General features: G+C 37.6%; 1 protein-coding gene across 1 annotated transcript in view; it reads right to left on the bottom strand.

Moving 5' to 3' along the window:
- Positions 1-261: 261 nt before the first annotated feature.
- Positions 262-18096, bottom strand: part of DNAH6 (dynein axonemal heavy chain 6) — a 102645-nt gene continuing 84810 nt past the window's right edge. The window contains exons 66-77 of the mRNA XM_053461679.1: positions 16166-16254; positions 14140-14286; positions 13705-13843; positions 12913-13032; positions 7406-7527; positions 6905-7034; positions 5848-5975; positions 5155-5340; positions 4517-4589; positions 3575-3726; positions 2078-2300; positions 262-480 (exon numbers count right to left, since the gene is read on the bottom strand). Coding sequence (XP_053317654.1) covers positions 377-480; positions 2078-2300; positions 3575-3726; positions 4517-4589; positions 5155-5340; positions 5848-5975; positions 6905-7034; positions 7406-7527; positions 12913-13032; positions 13705-13843; positions 14140-14286; positions 16166-16254 — 1613 coding nt within the window. The 3' untranslated portion in view covers positions 262-376. The remainder of the gene's footprint in view (positions 481-2077; positions 2301-3574; positions 3727-4516; positions 4590-5154; positions 5341-5847; positions 5976-6904; positions 7035-7405; positions 7528-12912; positions 13033-13704; positions 13844-14139; positions 14287-16165; positions 16255-18096) is intronic.

The following is an 18096-nucleotide window of genomic DNA, read 5'->3' as shown; positions in this document are numbered from 1 at the left end:
TGGTGAGCCCACATGACCATGCTATGAACAGTAGCCTCATATAAAGCTAAAGAGCCAATGTTATTCACCTACACACCCCACATCAATTGTACAATATCGTCTTTTGGGCAGTTCTTGAAGTTAAAATATGTAAATGTAAAGGTAGCGTCATCCCTTTTAACGGACAATTTTGTTCACCCCAGTGTCTACCCTTACAACATGGAAGGTCCAAAGGCAGATCTCCAGTTCTTCCTAGATGGCTTAAAATAATTTACCAAGAAATGACACAAAACAAAATAAGTTATTTAATTAAAATGTATACTTAAAAGTAAAACAAAACATATTTGTATTCACAGCAGATTTTTGGTTGGCCCTGTTGGTACATCATCTGGTGAGCTCATTCATTTAATTGGCAAAGAAGGGCTGACCCCTTGGATATCCAGTAATCGCTGGGTTTTTTTGATGGTAAAAGCACAGTGACGACAAAATTAGTAGAATGTCCTGGAAAGAAAAAAGAATAAAAAGTGAATTTAAAATATATCTTATGCAACGTGGCTCTAATGGAAAATATTCTTAGACGTTTCAGCTTTGACTCTGTATGTATATTATATATATATTATACACACATTGACCTAACATTTCCTATACATACTGACACAGCAGAACAGTGCACAGTAATGCACAAAAAATGCTAGTGCCCCCTGCAAGACATACGGTTGGGACCCCCAACCTCCTCCTACACACACAGTAAAACACACTAACATACTTACACACACAGTAAAAGTACTTAAACAATCATATTTACACACAAACTAACATATGACTAGATTGCAAACTCGCAAGAGCAGTGCCCTCTTTTCCTTTTGTGCCAGTTTGTGATTTAAAAGTATTCTACTGACTCTGCTGTTACATCGCTACGGAATCTGCTGGCGCTATATAAATATATGTAATATGTACATACATACTAACATACTAACACACACATACAGTAACATACACACACATGCTAAAGCACACATGAACTAACCTAATTACCAAAAATTTACATACTGACATACACAAACACATATGAACTGACATACTTACACACACATACTAACATACACATGCAGTAACATATACACACAAACAAAAAGTATCATACGTACATACACACACATACACACACACAGCTCTTATGCTCCTTCAAGGTCCTCGCACACTATGTCTGAGTGCCGGGAAATGATGGCCTGCAGCAGTGACCTAGCCCTATGACCGGGGGTTTGAGGATGCTGGTATTAGTGGCTTCCCTTCCAAGCAGGGTGGCCCGGCCTCTCTGCTCTCTTAGATGAGAGCGCACGTGCCAGGCCCCCCTGCACGACCAGGCCAGGTACAATAAGATAATTGGATAATTAAACATGTACTAATATTTGGAAAAGGCCACCGAATTGTCCTGGCATTAAAAAGTGGCTTAAAACCAAAATACAGAGACGTCTAAGCCCAGTATACTGTACTTTGGCCCAATTGTGACAGAGCTCAGAAGATAATTGGTTTGTCTGCCTGAATTCAGCAGCAAATTACTTTCTTAGTTCCTGGAGCTGTTCAGGGATTTATCAAACCTGTCATTCAGTAGTGAAATACTATCCAAAGACTAATCAAAGCTGTTATAGTATCAACCAGTATTTGACTTCAATTATTGAGCCTCGATATATGGAAGCTGACAGTAGATAAGAACCATTTGGTCCATCTAGTCTACAAAAACCTCAAATCCCATCTAGTTCTTGGTCTTGTCATATGTTCAAAACAAACATATACCCATCCCAAACATTTCTAAATCCCGTCACTTTATTAACCTCTACCACTTCTGGTTTACTTTACTGAGTAACAAAGTTGAATTTAACTCTTAATGTTCATACATTTTCTATTTACATATTACCAAATGCAGATTTGTATGCATCAAATAATCTTGTCCCAGTGGGACAATGCACGTATGTTCTACTTGGTTTTAAATGCATCTTGCATTCTCATCTTTTGATTCCACATAACATATAACTATTGAGGTTGCTATGTTCACTTCTACAAACAAAGTAGTAGTTATGGTGTATTTATTTTTTAATACCTGTTGTGGACAAAGTGCCAGCCCTAGCACCAGTCTTGTAGAGCGGTGCTTGATATAATGCGGGACTCGGGTGATAGTTCTGCCGTGGCTCAAAGTGCACAACTGGGAACATTGGATTCATTTGCCTCGGTAAAGCATCTTCTATAACCATCTCCTCATTGTCCCAGCGACTAGCGTCCATGTACATCCCATGCACCAGCACACCATCTTCCGGTGATGGTAACTGCAGAATCAGAAGTTACATTTATAAATACCTACCAGTTCCATATAAAACAGTAAAGCAAATAAACAAAGTCAAAGTCATAAACTTGGCAGTTACTGAAAGAGCTCTGGCTAAACTGAAAACACACATTACCAGCTGTATTGATTTTAGTTTTCAATATGGCTCTACTTTGACAATCTTGGTACAACAATTAGGCATAATTGCTTCACTTGACAATGGAATAGATGACACCTTAGAGGTAAGCAAAAAACATTTTTCCCCGACACTTTGCACAGTGATTTCCCCTGCCCCCCTTAATGGTACCCAAAGGGTGTCTGGATGGACCTAATCCCTCTACCTGGTGTATATAGAGGTTGAGGCATTTATTTTTATATTTTTAATGTCACTCAACCCAAAGGGCAGGGATGACAGAAGGAGGAGAGGCAGGGGTTAACATACTTGAACTGTAACTCACAAGCAACCTTAAGGGTTAATAAATCCATCAGTTGCTTTCTTTTTTCGACTAACATTTACTGGACTCTTCTGCAGTCAAGCGCGACTTTCTGCAAGCTTAAATGCTAGTTGACAAGAGTGAATTGCCTAGTCCTACTGGTGTGAGTTTTCTGCTGCAAACAGATATTTTCTGACAACTCACGTGTTTAGCTAACAGACCTCCTTGTCTACATCTTAGACCTGTCTAGAGCTTTGTGTGGCTAATATTTTCTTGAAGTTATTGGAAGCCAAACAAATCTGGTCCCACTGCAAAAAAAGTGAGATAAAATGCTTTTTGTACCAGTGAGTAAAAGCTACTTTCTAATTTCCCCGGCACTTGAGCTCCTACATTAAATTAGAAAATTCTCAGTTAGAAAGAAAAGCACAGCTTCAAACTGTTTTGGTTTTGCACCATGTATTCTTCTAGAGAGGTAAATCAATCTTCAGGTAGCAGGTGTTCTGAAGCTGTTTTATTGAGTGGGTCAATACACAGTTCCAGACATTGCTAGCCAAGAGACATTCACGAGCAGCAGCCCGTAGGTAATCCTCCTCAGTATTCGAGACAGGAAGAATGAAATGATACAGAATGTCATATGGTATTGTCTGTTACAATGACTCTAGAAAATAAGCTGTCTTTGCATCCCAGGTGTTCATTAGGATTGGGCTCCTCAGGCCACAATAAGTTTTGAGCAGCGCTTACATCCCTCCTGATTTAACCTTTACAATACTTTTGATCTATCCATTGGCAGCTAAGAATTTTCCAGCGCGAGGATGTGATTTTTAAAGGCAAAGTTAATTTGTACCTGTGAATCCATTGGTAATTCTTCTCCAAACTTCATAGTCTTCAAAGCTTCTATTACAGCTGCTTGATCTCTGTAGTATGGTAGAACGTTGTAGTGAAAGCTAAGCTCATCTATTGGCAAGTTATATTTCCGAGCATGGTTCTGTAGGGTTCCTAATAGGTATAATTAAGTAAACAGTATTAGCAAATATATATATATATATATAATTATTTTTATTATAATTATTACATAAATTAAGCATGTATCTTTTTAAATTATACTCAGTTATTTGCAAATGAAAAATATGAGGTTGATGGAAATTAGTATCACGATTTTTCTTGTCTATAGCTCTCTGATATATTTCTGGCAGTTTTATTAAAATCAATTAAACACAAAGTTTAAAAATCTATTAAAATTTGTAACTATTTATCAGTGGTAAATTTAACTGCTGCCAAAGTAAGACTATTACTGGCCCATTTCTAACATTAGCAAACAATCATTTAGGACTTTCAATTTCAATTTCACAATAAAATTAATTTAGAAATCAATTCATTCAAAAGTCTGGAGAAGTCAGAAGTAACCTTTATAGTGTAATCTTATTCAGTGTATAAAAAAGCCATTTAATTTAGAGACACAGTTTGTAGAGTTTGTAGAAATCATATGATGCCATTACTATTTTTGCTCTATTGTTGTGTTATGTCGCTTTTTGATTTATAAGACGGAGCAGATCCTTCAGACAGCATATGTTATTATGAATCGATGTAGATGTAATTGAATTTGACTTTGGAAGGGACAGATCTAAAACCGACGGCTCAGTGATGAGCATTGCAAGATGTCTGATTACATGTTTCACGTGTCCCTATCCTATAAAATTAAAAGTGTATCAAAATAATTGCTTTTTAAAAATTGAGATGGACGGGAAACTTTTTAAGAGAGATGGAGAAATCATTTTTAGATGTTTACCTGTCAGAAAACCTTGGGGGAAAAAGAAACCAGAGATCCAAAAAGATTTCGGTTGCCCTATTCGAATCCAAGCCTAAAACAGAGAACATATAAAAATAACCAAAAAAATACATCTAGCATTATAGTAACGCTTCATATTCCCAATCCTATATATATATATATATATATATATATATATATATATATATATATATATATATATATGTATATATATATATATATAAAGTTCACATTTTTTCCTAACACAGAACTATATATTCATGGTACCTGTGATAAACAATTCAATTCAGATTGCTTACATTCTAGATGACAGTAATGGGTCATCTTTCTCACTTCAATTGCACTGTTTTTTTGTTAAAATGTGCATTTATTAAACTGAACCTATGTATTTCTTGATTAAATTATTTCTTGTGCTTTTGATTTTTTAATTAAACTGTGACATTGTCATGCAGGATTTGATCACAATTTATATTTTTTTATGTATTCCTAATACCAAAGTAATTGAAAGTGAACATAAATAGCTTTATATTTTGACAAAAAAATTAAATCTTTGAAATATATACATGATAAAAAAATTCTCATGGGAGATAAAGTTATTATTTTTTGATAAGATAAGGACACACAGAGGAAACACTTACATCTACAAATGCTGTCCTCAGCACAAGATCTTTTACCCAGGATCCCAGGGGTTTCAAAGATGGATATGCAGCGTCAGCCCATAATGAAGGCACTTGATTATTGAGGAAGCTCTTGTAGATTTTCTCCATTTCCTCAGACATTACCACAAAACCCGCTATGGCTTTATTAAGCGTCTCTAGAGAGGTCTAAAGGAGAAAATGAACATGTAATATTTAGCATGTGGTGAGCCTCGCTGCCTGGATTACTCAAGTTCAATGTGGCATAGATAGAAAGATAGATAGCTGTGGAATCATAACTTTATAAATAACAAGTCCGCTTACGATGATTTATATGAACAGGTATAATCTTTACATAAAACATTTCAATATATTTATACAGTATTCTGAAATTCAATACTGGTCAAGGAAATTAAGTCCTGGTAAGAGGCTATTAATCTGAATGGCCAAATCCGACACATATGTGCAGACGCTCCTATTAATTTCAGTCGGTGTTCTGTCCTGCCCTGTGATTGGCATACATGAGAACTGCTTCTCAGGTCAGGCTATTCATAAATCTAATCATATATCAACTGGAAATTGTATGTTATACTATGAGAATCACACTTGTGAGATATTTCTTGGCCATTATTTTCTTTTCTTCCACAATGTTTCCATTGAAAAACAGAATCACACCACCGTGCCATGGTAACTTACTTTAAGAACTTTGAGGAGATTATTAAATCTGTCTACTTCCTGTCCAAGCACAGTGGTTAGAGAGTTAACACGTCCTTTGGAGTCCTTAGTAAACAACAATTCAGACGCAGCTTCCATATCCATCTTATCTATAAAATTAAGATCACAGAGAATGATTATTAACCTGATTGCCTGGATTTGTAATGTGGGAATAAAGGCGGGTGTGCAAAAGTAGAAGAGACCACAAAGTGTAAAGATGCCTCTGATTCATCATCGCTTGCGCAGCACTAGGGTATTACTAATGTGTGACAAAAAGTCACTGAAGCAGAAGCCAATCGCACGTATGCTATCAAACGTGATTGGTTACTGCTACGCCCATTGATTTCAACATGAGTTCTAATGAGCATGTGGAAGAAGCATACCATGGTATGCTTCCTGCTTCCGGGGACAGCAGATGGTGAGATAGAAGTCATAAACTCTAAGTAACTAAACATTCACTGGAGTCCATATTACACGGATCCTGGTATGCATTAAACATGAACATTTCTGGGATATCTGTATACAGAAATACAGGTATTAGTACTTAACTTTTATGCTTCTCCCTGAAACAATTGTTTCATTCATTCTATTGCCCTAGTACTTCCTAGTGCACATGCCCTAAACTTTCTATTTTGCGGCCATTTTGGATCACCCCCATTTCCCCACCCTGCACGTGCTGAGGCAGGGGTAATTTAATCAATCTGGGGTTGTATGGCACCCAAAATATACCTCTCCCTCATCACCATCCCCTGCTGAAAGGGTTGGGGGTTTAAAAATGCGCACAACACAACAGAGCTGATCACCTGACAATCTTCAGCATAGTGACCTGCTGCCCTTGTCCTATGCCTAGTTGGCCTAGGCCAAAATATGACACTGGATGGAATTGTTGTATTACATCACAACATGATAACAGTATAACAAATTAGAGAAATTCCCGTGAATAGTACATCCAATTGGTCAATTTTTCAATTAATATCCAAGTAGATTACATTCATTCGCAATAGACTTCTCATTGACATAACCATATGTGCTGAGTTACCTGGAAGCTTGGAAAGGATTGAGGTTGCCAGTTCGCTCACAATTTCGTCATTACTTTTTCCTGCTCCCCGGGCAGCTGACCTTGGTTGGACATCCAAGATAGTATTGATTAAAGTGCTGGTTTCCTTGCGCTGAAAAACACCACATACTTAGTTGGCACTTGAGTTAAATGCAGCATGGGACATGGAAGAATATTCTGTCATCCCTTTTATAGTGTCTTTAAAGCTAGTTGGAAATGCAGTGGTATTTTCTTGCCAAATGTCTGGAATAATGTAATAAGCTAGTTTGGATATTGCAGGAAACCAAGCAGCAGCAATAACATTCTTGACCTTGTTTTACATAAACAAACAATATCAGCTACTAATTAAGGTAAAAGCTGAAAACGCCACTTCTTGCTTATTATCCATGTTTAACCAACTATAATGATAAAATCATTATTTGGTCCCTGAATTGACGAACTTGATACAATTATAAGAGCGTAAGCATCCAAAAGCTGACAAACCTGGAAAGCTAAATTGGCATTTTCATGCATTCCGAAAATTTCTGGGTCATCAGTCAAGGGCAGATTTTCAATATATTCTTTGTAGTATTGCAGGCTGTCAGCATCTGGACTGAAATATATGCCTATAAAGGATCAAAAAAAAAACCTAGCTTGTTAGTTTGCAGCCTAAATCGTGAGCATAATACTAGTTGAGAGGTAGCCCGATTGAAAGATCATTGAGAGATGATTTTTCTTAAAGAAGAAAAAAACTGGCTCAATCCTGAATTACACGAACAACATAAGTGCACCCAGTATAACACAGGCGTTTATTTAAGATAGGATTGATGATATATCTGATGGTTTAATGACCTATTCTGTTTAAAGCCATTGCATATTTTATTATTTATAGAAAACATGTCTTTGTGTTAGTATTTTGCAGAAAACTATGGAAGCCTTGGATTAAATATATATCCCCAATTTAATTAAAGTGAAAACGTCTTCTTATGGGGGCAAAATCTCATCCAATTTATCAGACTTTGGTAAATGTCTCGTCTTGTGTCACACCAGGTGTCTTGTAGTGTTTCCTTTCATTCAGACAACGTATTAAAAATGGTTACTTTACATTGCAATGTCTTCAATTCACTTTATTGAATGAGATGAGTGAGACCGGGACAGATTGAGGAAATTACACCTCCTCTTGGTGTGTCTAATTCCCGACACATCTTACCTTTTAGTTATAGCTTAATAAATAAGTAGAAACTCATAGTCATTTCTATTAATACCTTAAAAGGGAAAATTGAATCTTTGGTTAAAGACGGGGTTATGAAGGGTCACTGAGTGCTATGAAGGGACAACCGCAGTGAGCTTCTCTTGCAACAGTAGCTGAGCTGACCCTTCATTATGCCTACTTAAATCACAGAGAAATCATAAATGTCACCTACCTACCCCAGGACTGGCCACTTGGCACTTGGTTTATACCCAAACTAGAGGCTAAGAAACATTTGGTTAATGACAGCGAGTGCTTCCAGGTCAGGGGGCCAACAGTGCAGATGTCTATGTGGCCCGACCGGTGGCCGCCTAACGCGAGCCTGCAGCTTACTGCTGTGGCACCCGCGCACTGTGGGAGAAAAACTCTTTTCCCACCCAGGGGGAGCAGGAATCCGTTACATGCGATCCGTTACATTGTTACTCAGGAATTCTTCACAGAAAATACATTTAATATAAAAACCCTGGGGCAATTGTTACATAGAATCTGCCTGCAGATCAGACCCATTTGGACCCGTCTAGTCTGCCTGTCTTTCCTGCTGTAAATACTCAAACCCATGATACCAGCAACTTGTCCAAAGAGTTATACAAGGGGTTAACCAAGAAACTGAACTGATAGCAGACAGAAAGTGTGATTTCTAAAATGTAACTTTTAAACAATAATCGCATGCAGTAGCCGAGAATAACAGGTCCTCCAGAAAGCTTCCCACCCCAGGCTCTGTGTACAAAGAGAATCGGGAAGCAATAACACTGTCTTAAAGCTAAATGCTAAAGCATCTGCTGATCCCTATATGAAGTATATTTGTGCTTTTCGCCAGTATAGGTGCCGGCTTTATCAGGTGCAAATACCTGATGACTCTTCCCCGAAGAATTCAAACTCTTTGTGTTGCCAGCGTCTTTATTAGGTGTCACTCATTCATTGGCACCAAACTGAATGATCTTCTTCATTAACCACTGCTGTGCTACATTGTAACCACTTCCCTGTAACAAGTATCCTGCCCATTCATCACTTGTGTTTATGAATGAAACCATATCATACTATGTATAATTTACATTGATAATATATATATATATATATATATATATATACCGTATTTGCTCGATTATAAGACGACCCTGATTATAAGACGACCCCCCAAAATCTGAATATTAACTTAGGAAAAAAAGAAAAAGCCTGAATATAAGACGACCCTAAAGGAAAAAAGTTTTACCAGTAAATGTTAATTCATGTAAACTATTTTTTTTAATAAAAGCTATGATTGAGAAAAATATTTTTTTTTTGTTTTTATTTCTTGTATTTTCCAACCTGTCCCCCAGTTACGCACATCTGCCCCCAGGCTTGCCACACCAATATGGCACTGTGGCCCATGATATGCCTTTTAACCCTCTATATGCCACTGTGCCCCATGGTATGCCTTTTGACCCCCTATGTGCCACTCTGCCTCCAGAAATGCCTTATACCCCTATATCCCATTCTGGCATTTAGGGGGTTAAAATGCATATTATGGGGCAGAGTGGCATATAGGGAGGTATAAGGCATTCCAGGAGGCAGAGTGGCATTAAGGGAGTTAAAAGGCATTATATAGAGCACTCTGCCTCCAGAAATGCCTTATACCCCTATATGCCACTCTGGCATTTAGGGGGTTAAAAGGCATATTATGGGGCAGAGTGGCATATAGGGAGGTATAAGGCATTTCAGGAGGCAGAGTGCACTATTAAATGCCCCCTTAACGCCACTCTGCCTCCTGAAATGCCTTATACCTCCCTATATGCCACTCTGGCATTTAGGGGGTTAAAAGGCATATTATGGGGCAGAGTGGCATATAGGGAGGTATAAGGCATTTCAGGAGGCAGAGTGCACTATTAAATGCCCCCTTAACGCCACTCTGCCTCCTGAAATGCCTTATACCTCCCTATATGCCACTCTGTCCCATAATATGCCTTTTAACCCCCTAAGTGCCAGAGTGGCATATAGGGGTGTAAGGCATTCCAGAAATGCCCTACACACACACACACACACACACACACATACATACACACACACACACACACATACATACATACATACATACATACATACATACACACACACACACACACACACACACACACACTTACTTACTTACTTACCGGTGCTTCCAATTTCCTGCTGTATTGCCGGGGCAGCGGGTTGACGTCTCATTCCGCGGCAGCCGGAAGGAGGTGGAGTTGGCAGCGGGGGTTTGTATGCGTCCGTCGCAAATACCTTCCCCGGCTGTCAGGGATCAGGAACTCTGGAACTCTGATCTCTGACAGTCGGGGAAGGTATTTGCGACGGACGCATACAAACCCCCGCTGCCAACTTCACCTCCGGAAGCACCAGTAAGTGTGTGTGTGTGTGGGGGGGGGCGACGATAGGAGGATCCAGGTCCCCTGCAGCGGTGCGGGGGATCTGGATCTTAGTCTCCTAATCAGACCTCTATTTGAGGTCTGATTAGAAGACGACCCCGATTATAAGACGAGGGGTATTTTTCAGAGCATTTGCTCTGAAAAAAACCTCGTCTTATAATCGAGCAAATACGGTATATATATATATATATAATGATTACATGTGTATATATTGTATTGTTTAACTAAAAAGTATATATTACTGTAAATGTTGGAAGAATTCTAACTGAAATAATTATATTTACTTATTACTGGCTGTTTGTATTTATTTTTTTTACAAACTAGCAATATATATATGTAAGTGACGGTAATACATCATAGAAAGGATCTATCATTTAATTCTATATTTAACCCTTTTGGCAGGGCTGGATTAAGAGCATCTTGGGCCTGGTGCTGAGGATTTTGGTGGGCTTTTTCATGGAAATAAATAAAATGGACAGAATAGACAGAATCTGAACTCCTCGGCATCCATGTGTACTGGATAAAGAGAACATCAGTGCGAGGCAGATAGTATAGAATTTTATGGGATTGGGATTGATGGGATTTGGAGTACATCAGTACACTAAAAAAAGTCATCATACACGGGATGTCTGAAGCCACAATTTACTGCCACTAATCCTTTTAAATAAAATATGCAGATTGAAATAGGGTAAAAAACACAAAACCTTTACTTTTCCTCTTATTGCTTCCTGGGCCTAGAAAGTTTTGTCATCCTGTCACCCCCGGCCCAGCCTGCCTGTCACTAAGCCTATTTCTCGGAAAAATCAGAGTAGCTCATGTTAATTAATTAATTCATTACATATTGATTATGGCTGGCTGTATTACAAAATTTGTGTCAACTAATTCTAAGTTTCACACCATGTGAGTAAAACTATAAGTTTTACTGCTTGGTTCCATCCTCTAGGGAAAAGTGTAGTGCTACTTTAGCAGATAACAGTCTGGTAAACCTCAAGTTTGCTTCCATAAGTGGTAATAACACACATTAAATTGTATACTGAATTATTAAACTCCTGACGAGTTACAAACTCCAAATGACTTAGTGAGTAAGCCTAAAATGCCTTCTTGAGGCAAATGAACTCAAAATTCTTAGTCATTTATAATCCATTATTTATACTGATCGAGTAAATGCCCTACATTTATACAGCAGAGTTGTGAAATGCAAAACAAGAGATACATGTGGCATGGTAATGGCATTATTTGATCCAGTGGTCCATGTATTGGGAATAAAAAAAAATCGTGTGATGTTGCACACTCCATAGACCATAATAAAACATATTTTACATATGTTATATAGTTGTGATATAAGTAAATCATTTGTTAATGGATCTTAACAGGGAAACGTACATTTAAGTTAACGTATGGTAATTACGGCAAACTCCATATGCTGCGTTCTTTGCATTATTTGGGGAATGGACACATTAGTATTTATACAATGCCATTATGCCAGTATCACTTGAGATATATGATGTATTCAGCGATTTATTCTGGCCTAGGATAAAAACTCCGGGGGGTGCAAACCTGGAGGGCGGAATACACCAGCCAGAGTATTTATACTACGGAAGACTATGCATTATAAGGCACTGCGCCTCTTTAATGCTGCTTTATGTATTCATTTATCTTCCTTCTTCATTCTGTGTTTTAACCTGTTTTGTCTCTCTCTCCCCTTTTCAAACTCCACCTTTATTTACTTTTTAGTTTCTTTCTCCCTTTTTATCTTACCACTTTCTCATTTAACCCCTTCACGACTGATGCCAGTATATGCCTTAGCAGTGATGTGTTTTCACATAGGCCTGCAGGTCCGGGAAGGCCAGCAGTCTCCGCCACAGAAAGATCGCCAGGGGGGCTTGTTTGACAGATTAATGAAACAGGACCCCAATGTACTCCCAATTTGCACTATAGACTGCATTAAAAGGCCCTGCACAGTGAGGACAATGTGCGTTGAAGGGGCAGTTGGCGTTACATCTCAGCAATCTGGACCTTAATTGATATTTCAGCATCAAATATCCATCAGCGTATAGATATAAAAGCCTACGTGGTTATAACAGCAAACCACTATTGGACCTTAAGGTGTTAAAAACCTAGTAAACGCGTTCTGCTCATACAGAATAAATCCTATGGCACAGTAAGTCAAAAATAATTTTTATATAGTGATGTTGATAAAGCCATTAAAACAAAAATGTCTGGTTAATAAACTGGAACAAATCTTTTTCTTTTCTTGCGCAAAGCATATAACCCTATGATTCCCTAATACCTGAATCACAAGGTTTTAGTAGCTCTGCGATTGCTGTCTTTAATAACACAAATGCAGTGTTCTTTTATCGTAGGAATGCCATTACCTGAGCTTGAATAGCGATAATTCTCTTCAAGGGTCTCTGGAGAAAAGAACCTTCGAAGGATCGTTCTCAAACACCTCTGGTCCCAGGCATCCGTTACCCTTCCTCCATATGTTATTTCGCCTGCGAGACATCATTGTACATATGTAACATTTTCTATCACACAGCAGCACAAAGAAACACACTTTTCACTAATACTGAAAGGCTTGCTTTCTGCAGGGACATTAATACTACCTTTCTAGGGTAAGGAAACAACAAATGGTTAAAATCTTACTAACATTTGATGCAAAGCGTGCACATGACATCTGTAATTTTTTATGGTGATTGTTTTGTAGAATGCGGTGACAGTATTTAATATATAAAAATGATCTGACAACGCGTGGGTGTCCATGTTGGTTTAGGAGACATCCAATTCTCATACCAATGGCATGTGTGCTGTGATAAGCCGTCAGAAGAGGACAGGGCGGATAAGATGGGAACGGACAATGTATTAAATGATATGGCTTCATGCTCTGGATTTCTCAAAGCTCTTACAGTGATATCAGTTGCATTTACTAACCTAACACACATGGTTTAATGTTAGGCTTACGTTAAAAACTAAACTTTATTTGGTCCCCACATGGCTTAAAAAGGACCACCTTTATCAATAGCAATTCTCTGGCACAATAAAATGGCTCAGCCACCAACTGTATAATACTGCTGGATGCACCTCTTTTTGCAATTTTGGCCTAAATGTGCCTCTTATAAATATGACATACGTTTGTAAACCTAACCAATACGATATTAATACGATACCTGTAATGTAGGTAAGTGCATCCCATGGTATCTTCCCATCCTGACAATACAAGTTTAAATTGAGCAAGGCACACTCTCTGTCACTGTCACTAAATTCGTAGCAGATGTTCCACCCAAGGGGTCCAAACTTTTTCCTTTCCTAATAAAAAAACAACATAACAACAAGGGGTCAAAACACGTACCAATTAAAATCCTACAGTTTTGAGCAGTCATCAATGCAAAATAAGACTTTATAAGGGAGAACCTAAACAAAATTCTAGGCTACATTGTTTACCACTCAATAATGCAGCCTTACCTTCTGTTTAGGTTTCCATTTGTACAAAATATGTACCGGTAATCCTCTGATTCTTACTTAAATAACATACATCACACACATCTATGTCAGTATGTTAAAATTATATAGAATAAATCTAATGATAAATAAATTATTGTTACCTGAACGATGGCATGGAAAAAGCAAATCCCAAAAATTACTTTTCTCCACGTCCTTCCAAGAAGATGCTCTTCAAAGAATGTTGGAGTAATTTCAGTAAACGCACGTCGGATATTAGCACGGAGACCTTTTGGAGGTTCATTCGTAACCTGCGGTAGAAATTAATTTGTCATGCTGTAACGAAGTCTTTGTCGGACAAAGTTCTTGGCGCTGCAGTGTTCTCTTGTCTTTTCCTATTATGTGTGAAAAATGCCTTTTTTGATCGCCTCTAGGAAAAAATAATAAAATGTCCAATCTGCCTTAATATGTGTGCGTTCCCAACGTAATTGGATAATTGAGATTCAGGTTTCTTTGCACATCTTTAAAAGGTGTAAGGACAAGTTATTATAGGAAGAAATACCGTAGCAGAAAAAGGACTTGGGTTATGAAGAAATATATTTTGTTGAATGGAAACAGAATGCTATAAATCTACTTGGCGAGGAGTTCTTTTGACATGAAGCAGATATATGATGTGTTGAGAAAAGCATCAGTGCGTACTGGAAGTGGATCTCCTCGCAGCGCTCACCTTCAGAGCGTTGAGAGGAGGCCACGTGGGAGCTTTGATCAGTGGAGATCAGCCTATTTCCCCAACTCACCGCTATCCGGGACAGAGTGGCAGCGCCTGAAAACAGTGACTGTCCAGGGAAAAACTGGACTTTACCTGGCTTTAGAAAAACTGTTTTTCTGTTTGCAGCAACTCATTATCCACTGCTGGCCATGACCCTCAATATGTTTAGACTGGCTCACAGTAATTTGACAAGGGTTTGGAATACAAGCCCAATCCATTGGTTTCATAAATTACTAATCTTAAACTACGAACATACTCTATGTCATATACATATACAGTATATATAGAGGCAAAAGGTGATCATTGTTGACCTTATTTGCATGCGCAAATTGTGGCAGAATCATGAGATTTCTGAGGGAAAAACAAGCCTTCTGGCTTGTCTGGTGTCTGTAGATGATTGTTTAATAATGCTTATATATATATATATGTATATATATATATATATATATATATATATAAAACCATACATTTATAAGTGTGAGTTAGAAGTTGAATTCAGACTGGATAAAGGAAGATATGCAGCAGGACCAGGGCTCAGCTGTGATTCAGAAGTTCCATGCATGAAACCCTCTTAGACGTCTCTCTTAGCAACACTCAATGTAATCACACTGTGTGTTATAACAAATGACAAACCTTTAACAACGCCCTTCACAGAGATCACAATACTTTTCTGAAATCAACACACTTAAAAACCCTGAGGCAAAATAGCATGCTTTTAAACAATGTTTTGCTCCTTAGGATTCAGCGAAGTAAACTTAGTGATGCCTGAACAATATGATAGCGTGACATTGATAATAAAATTGAAACCTTTTGTAAAGAATATGCACTTACAAGTTAAAACACCTAAACTATATTTTCAAAAGGCAGCCTGATGTGAAAAACGCATGGCCTACAGGAACGTCCTAAGGGTAATCTAGCCACAACTTTTGTGGACGTACCTGTACGACATCGGGTCTTAAAGGCGCTTTATGTTAAAAAAAAATTGTAAATACAATTATTCTGTACTGATTTCCCACAGCTAAAGCTTTGTGCCAAGTAGAACGTCTGAGCTACAGATGTCTCTGGAATGGGATCTGGATCAACATTTGCAGGAAACACACAGTTATAATATTCCTAATGAAATGGTGATGGTGTAAAGCATTTTAAGCACAGTGGCATTCCAGTGACGATCCAGGGAAGGATACAGTTTACCCTGCTATTAAATAGCTCAAGTCATGTATTTTTAACCCTTTAAAAATTACCAAAATGTTGTTTTTATCTTCTACTGTTGTGAAAAATAGCAAATACATATAATTGCTGATTTTGTATTTTTTCCGGCATTAATGTTTCTATATATGTAGAATGTGTAAGAATGAATAGATTTTTTTTCTTTTCTCTTAATGACCTAATGTCTTTGTCACTACCATCAAGTAAATGCTCACCTTCACAGAGTTCTGAAGAACGGTAACGGGAAAGGTTCTGGATGGCATGGAGCTTAAAAACAGCCTGAAGTTTTCATTGATGGAAACATCTAGAATACAAATGCACATATTAACCTGTGAATTACCCTATGACCATAGAAAGAAAATACGAAGAACTGTTATTACATATAATAGCAATAAACCAGGATTAAAGGGGGGTACACATATGTGGAGAATTCCACCTACATGATGCTGGGGTTCTTAAGCATGTAGGCAATATTTGATTTTGGTGTATGCCATCAACAAAGATGATTTTTTTTAGGTATTTGCCTTAATTTGACATAGGTTCCCCAGCAACCTTGTGCTTCAGAGATCAAGCTTTTTCATCTCTTTGAAACTGAACGCTGTGTTAAAGAATAAGTTCTTAAAATTCCATGGCAAAGTTCTAAATGTGAAACAATCATGGAAACCAATAGAAGGACATTTAAGAACCTGCTTTGTTCTTGATAATAGGCCATATATTTTTGGAAGATAAGGCACAGGTCATTTTACTTCCACAGTCCTGTCTGCCTTCAGAAACTCTGTACTGGTCACTGTTCGTTGTTAAACAAGGGTCTCAAAACCAGTGCATTCAGTTATTTTATTAGTCATATATAAAACTAAAAACCCATCGAACCATGATGAAAGCGAACATTTTGTTTCATATTAATTGGTGTTTTAAAATGTAAATGGAATGGCTGGATCTCCTCTTGCAAGTTTCGGTGAAACTATAATGATAATGGCAGACATTGCCGACATTTCATTAGTTCTGGGGACCTGTGCCAAGGTTTTCTCACAACAAGAGGGAGTTTGAGGGCAAAATTACTTGGACTTTCCAAAATTGATTTTGTTATAAAAGCCAGACCAGGCCTGTGTGATTTCAGTATGCTTTTATGCGGACCTTTGTTCCGCAGGCAGTGATTTAAGTCAAAATCGGGACTTAACTTACAAATAATGACAGCCATACTGACTAAATAAATGTGGCTTTTGGGATCTAGGTTCTTAAGTCTTTGCCTTGTTGGAGTGATATACAGATAAGCAAGAATGGAATTACAACTACAATAAAGTACTTATTTATGCAAGCACGACGCCTGCAAGAGTTGGGTATATAGATATAACAAGTTATAAGTTAAAAAGTATGTCAAATTATCTTGCAAATAACTTGAAAGTATGAAAATGATGGAATCTCTAGTTTATGTAACCAATTCTGACTTTCCTGTTAGATAAAGCTGAGATTCATGATTAACAACAAATGTGGGGCAAATTTATTAACATTTGCATACTTATTCAGCAACAAACCTCACTCAAGTTACTTTTTTTAAAGAGACGCTATATTTTCTTTGTAGCACTACTCGCAATTATCACCATAGCAACTACTCGAATGGTTCTATAAGCAATGAATAAGCAAGAGATTTTGCAATGGTTGATAATATAAGGTAATAAGACCATGTTTTATACATAACCTCCAATGTTCTTGACAACTGCAAATTCTTGGATGGCTATTTATAATGCATATTATCTTTTTTCTCCTTAGTTTGTTAAATAAGAAAACATTTTCTCCACCTGTGACCCCCATAAGCAGATAACACTAGACGCAAGGGCAGTCTACTCCTTAACAAATGTATATAGGGCAGCTAATGCCTACTGTTTACTTTAATAATTAAATAAGAAAAAATGGAATAAATAAAGACATATAACTAAAAGGGGAGTGGTGTGCTTGTATTACAGACTTCCGATCTAGGCCTTGGAGTTATGTAGTTTGTAAATCAAGGCATGTATCTAATATGTGCAATGACCTTTTCTGCTTCACTCGGCCAGTGAGTCATTTTAAGAAATCCAATTTTAGTAACTTTAACTTCTGAGAGCTGATTTGGACATTATTGGAGACTGATGAAAGGTTTCATGTTTATGCT

The sequence above is a fragment of the Spea bombifrons genome, chromosome 1 (genome assembly GCF_027358695.1).
Source record: "Spea bombifrons isolate aSpeBom1 chromosome 1, aSpeBom1.2.pri, whole genome shotgun sequence".
Taxonomy (NCBI): domain Eukaryota; kingdom Metazoa; phylum Chordata; class Amphibia; order Anura; family Pelobatidae; genus Spea; species Spea bombifrons.
The sequence above is the reverse complement of the archived record's forward strand: the minus strand, read 5'-3'. Positions and strand labels throughout refer to the sequence as shown.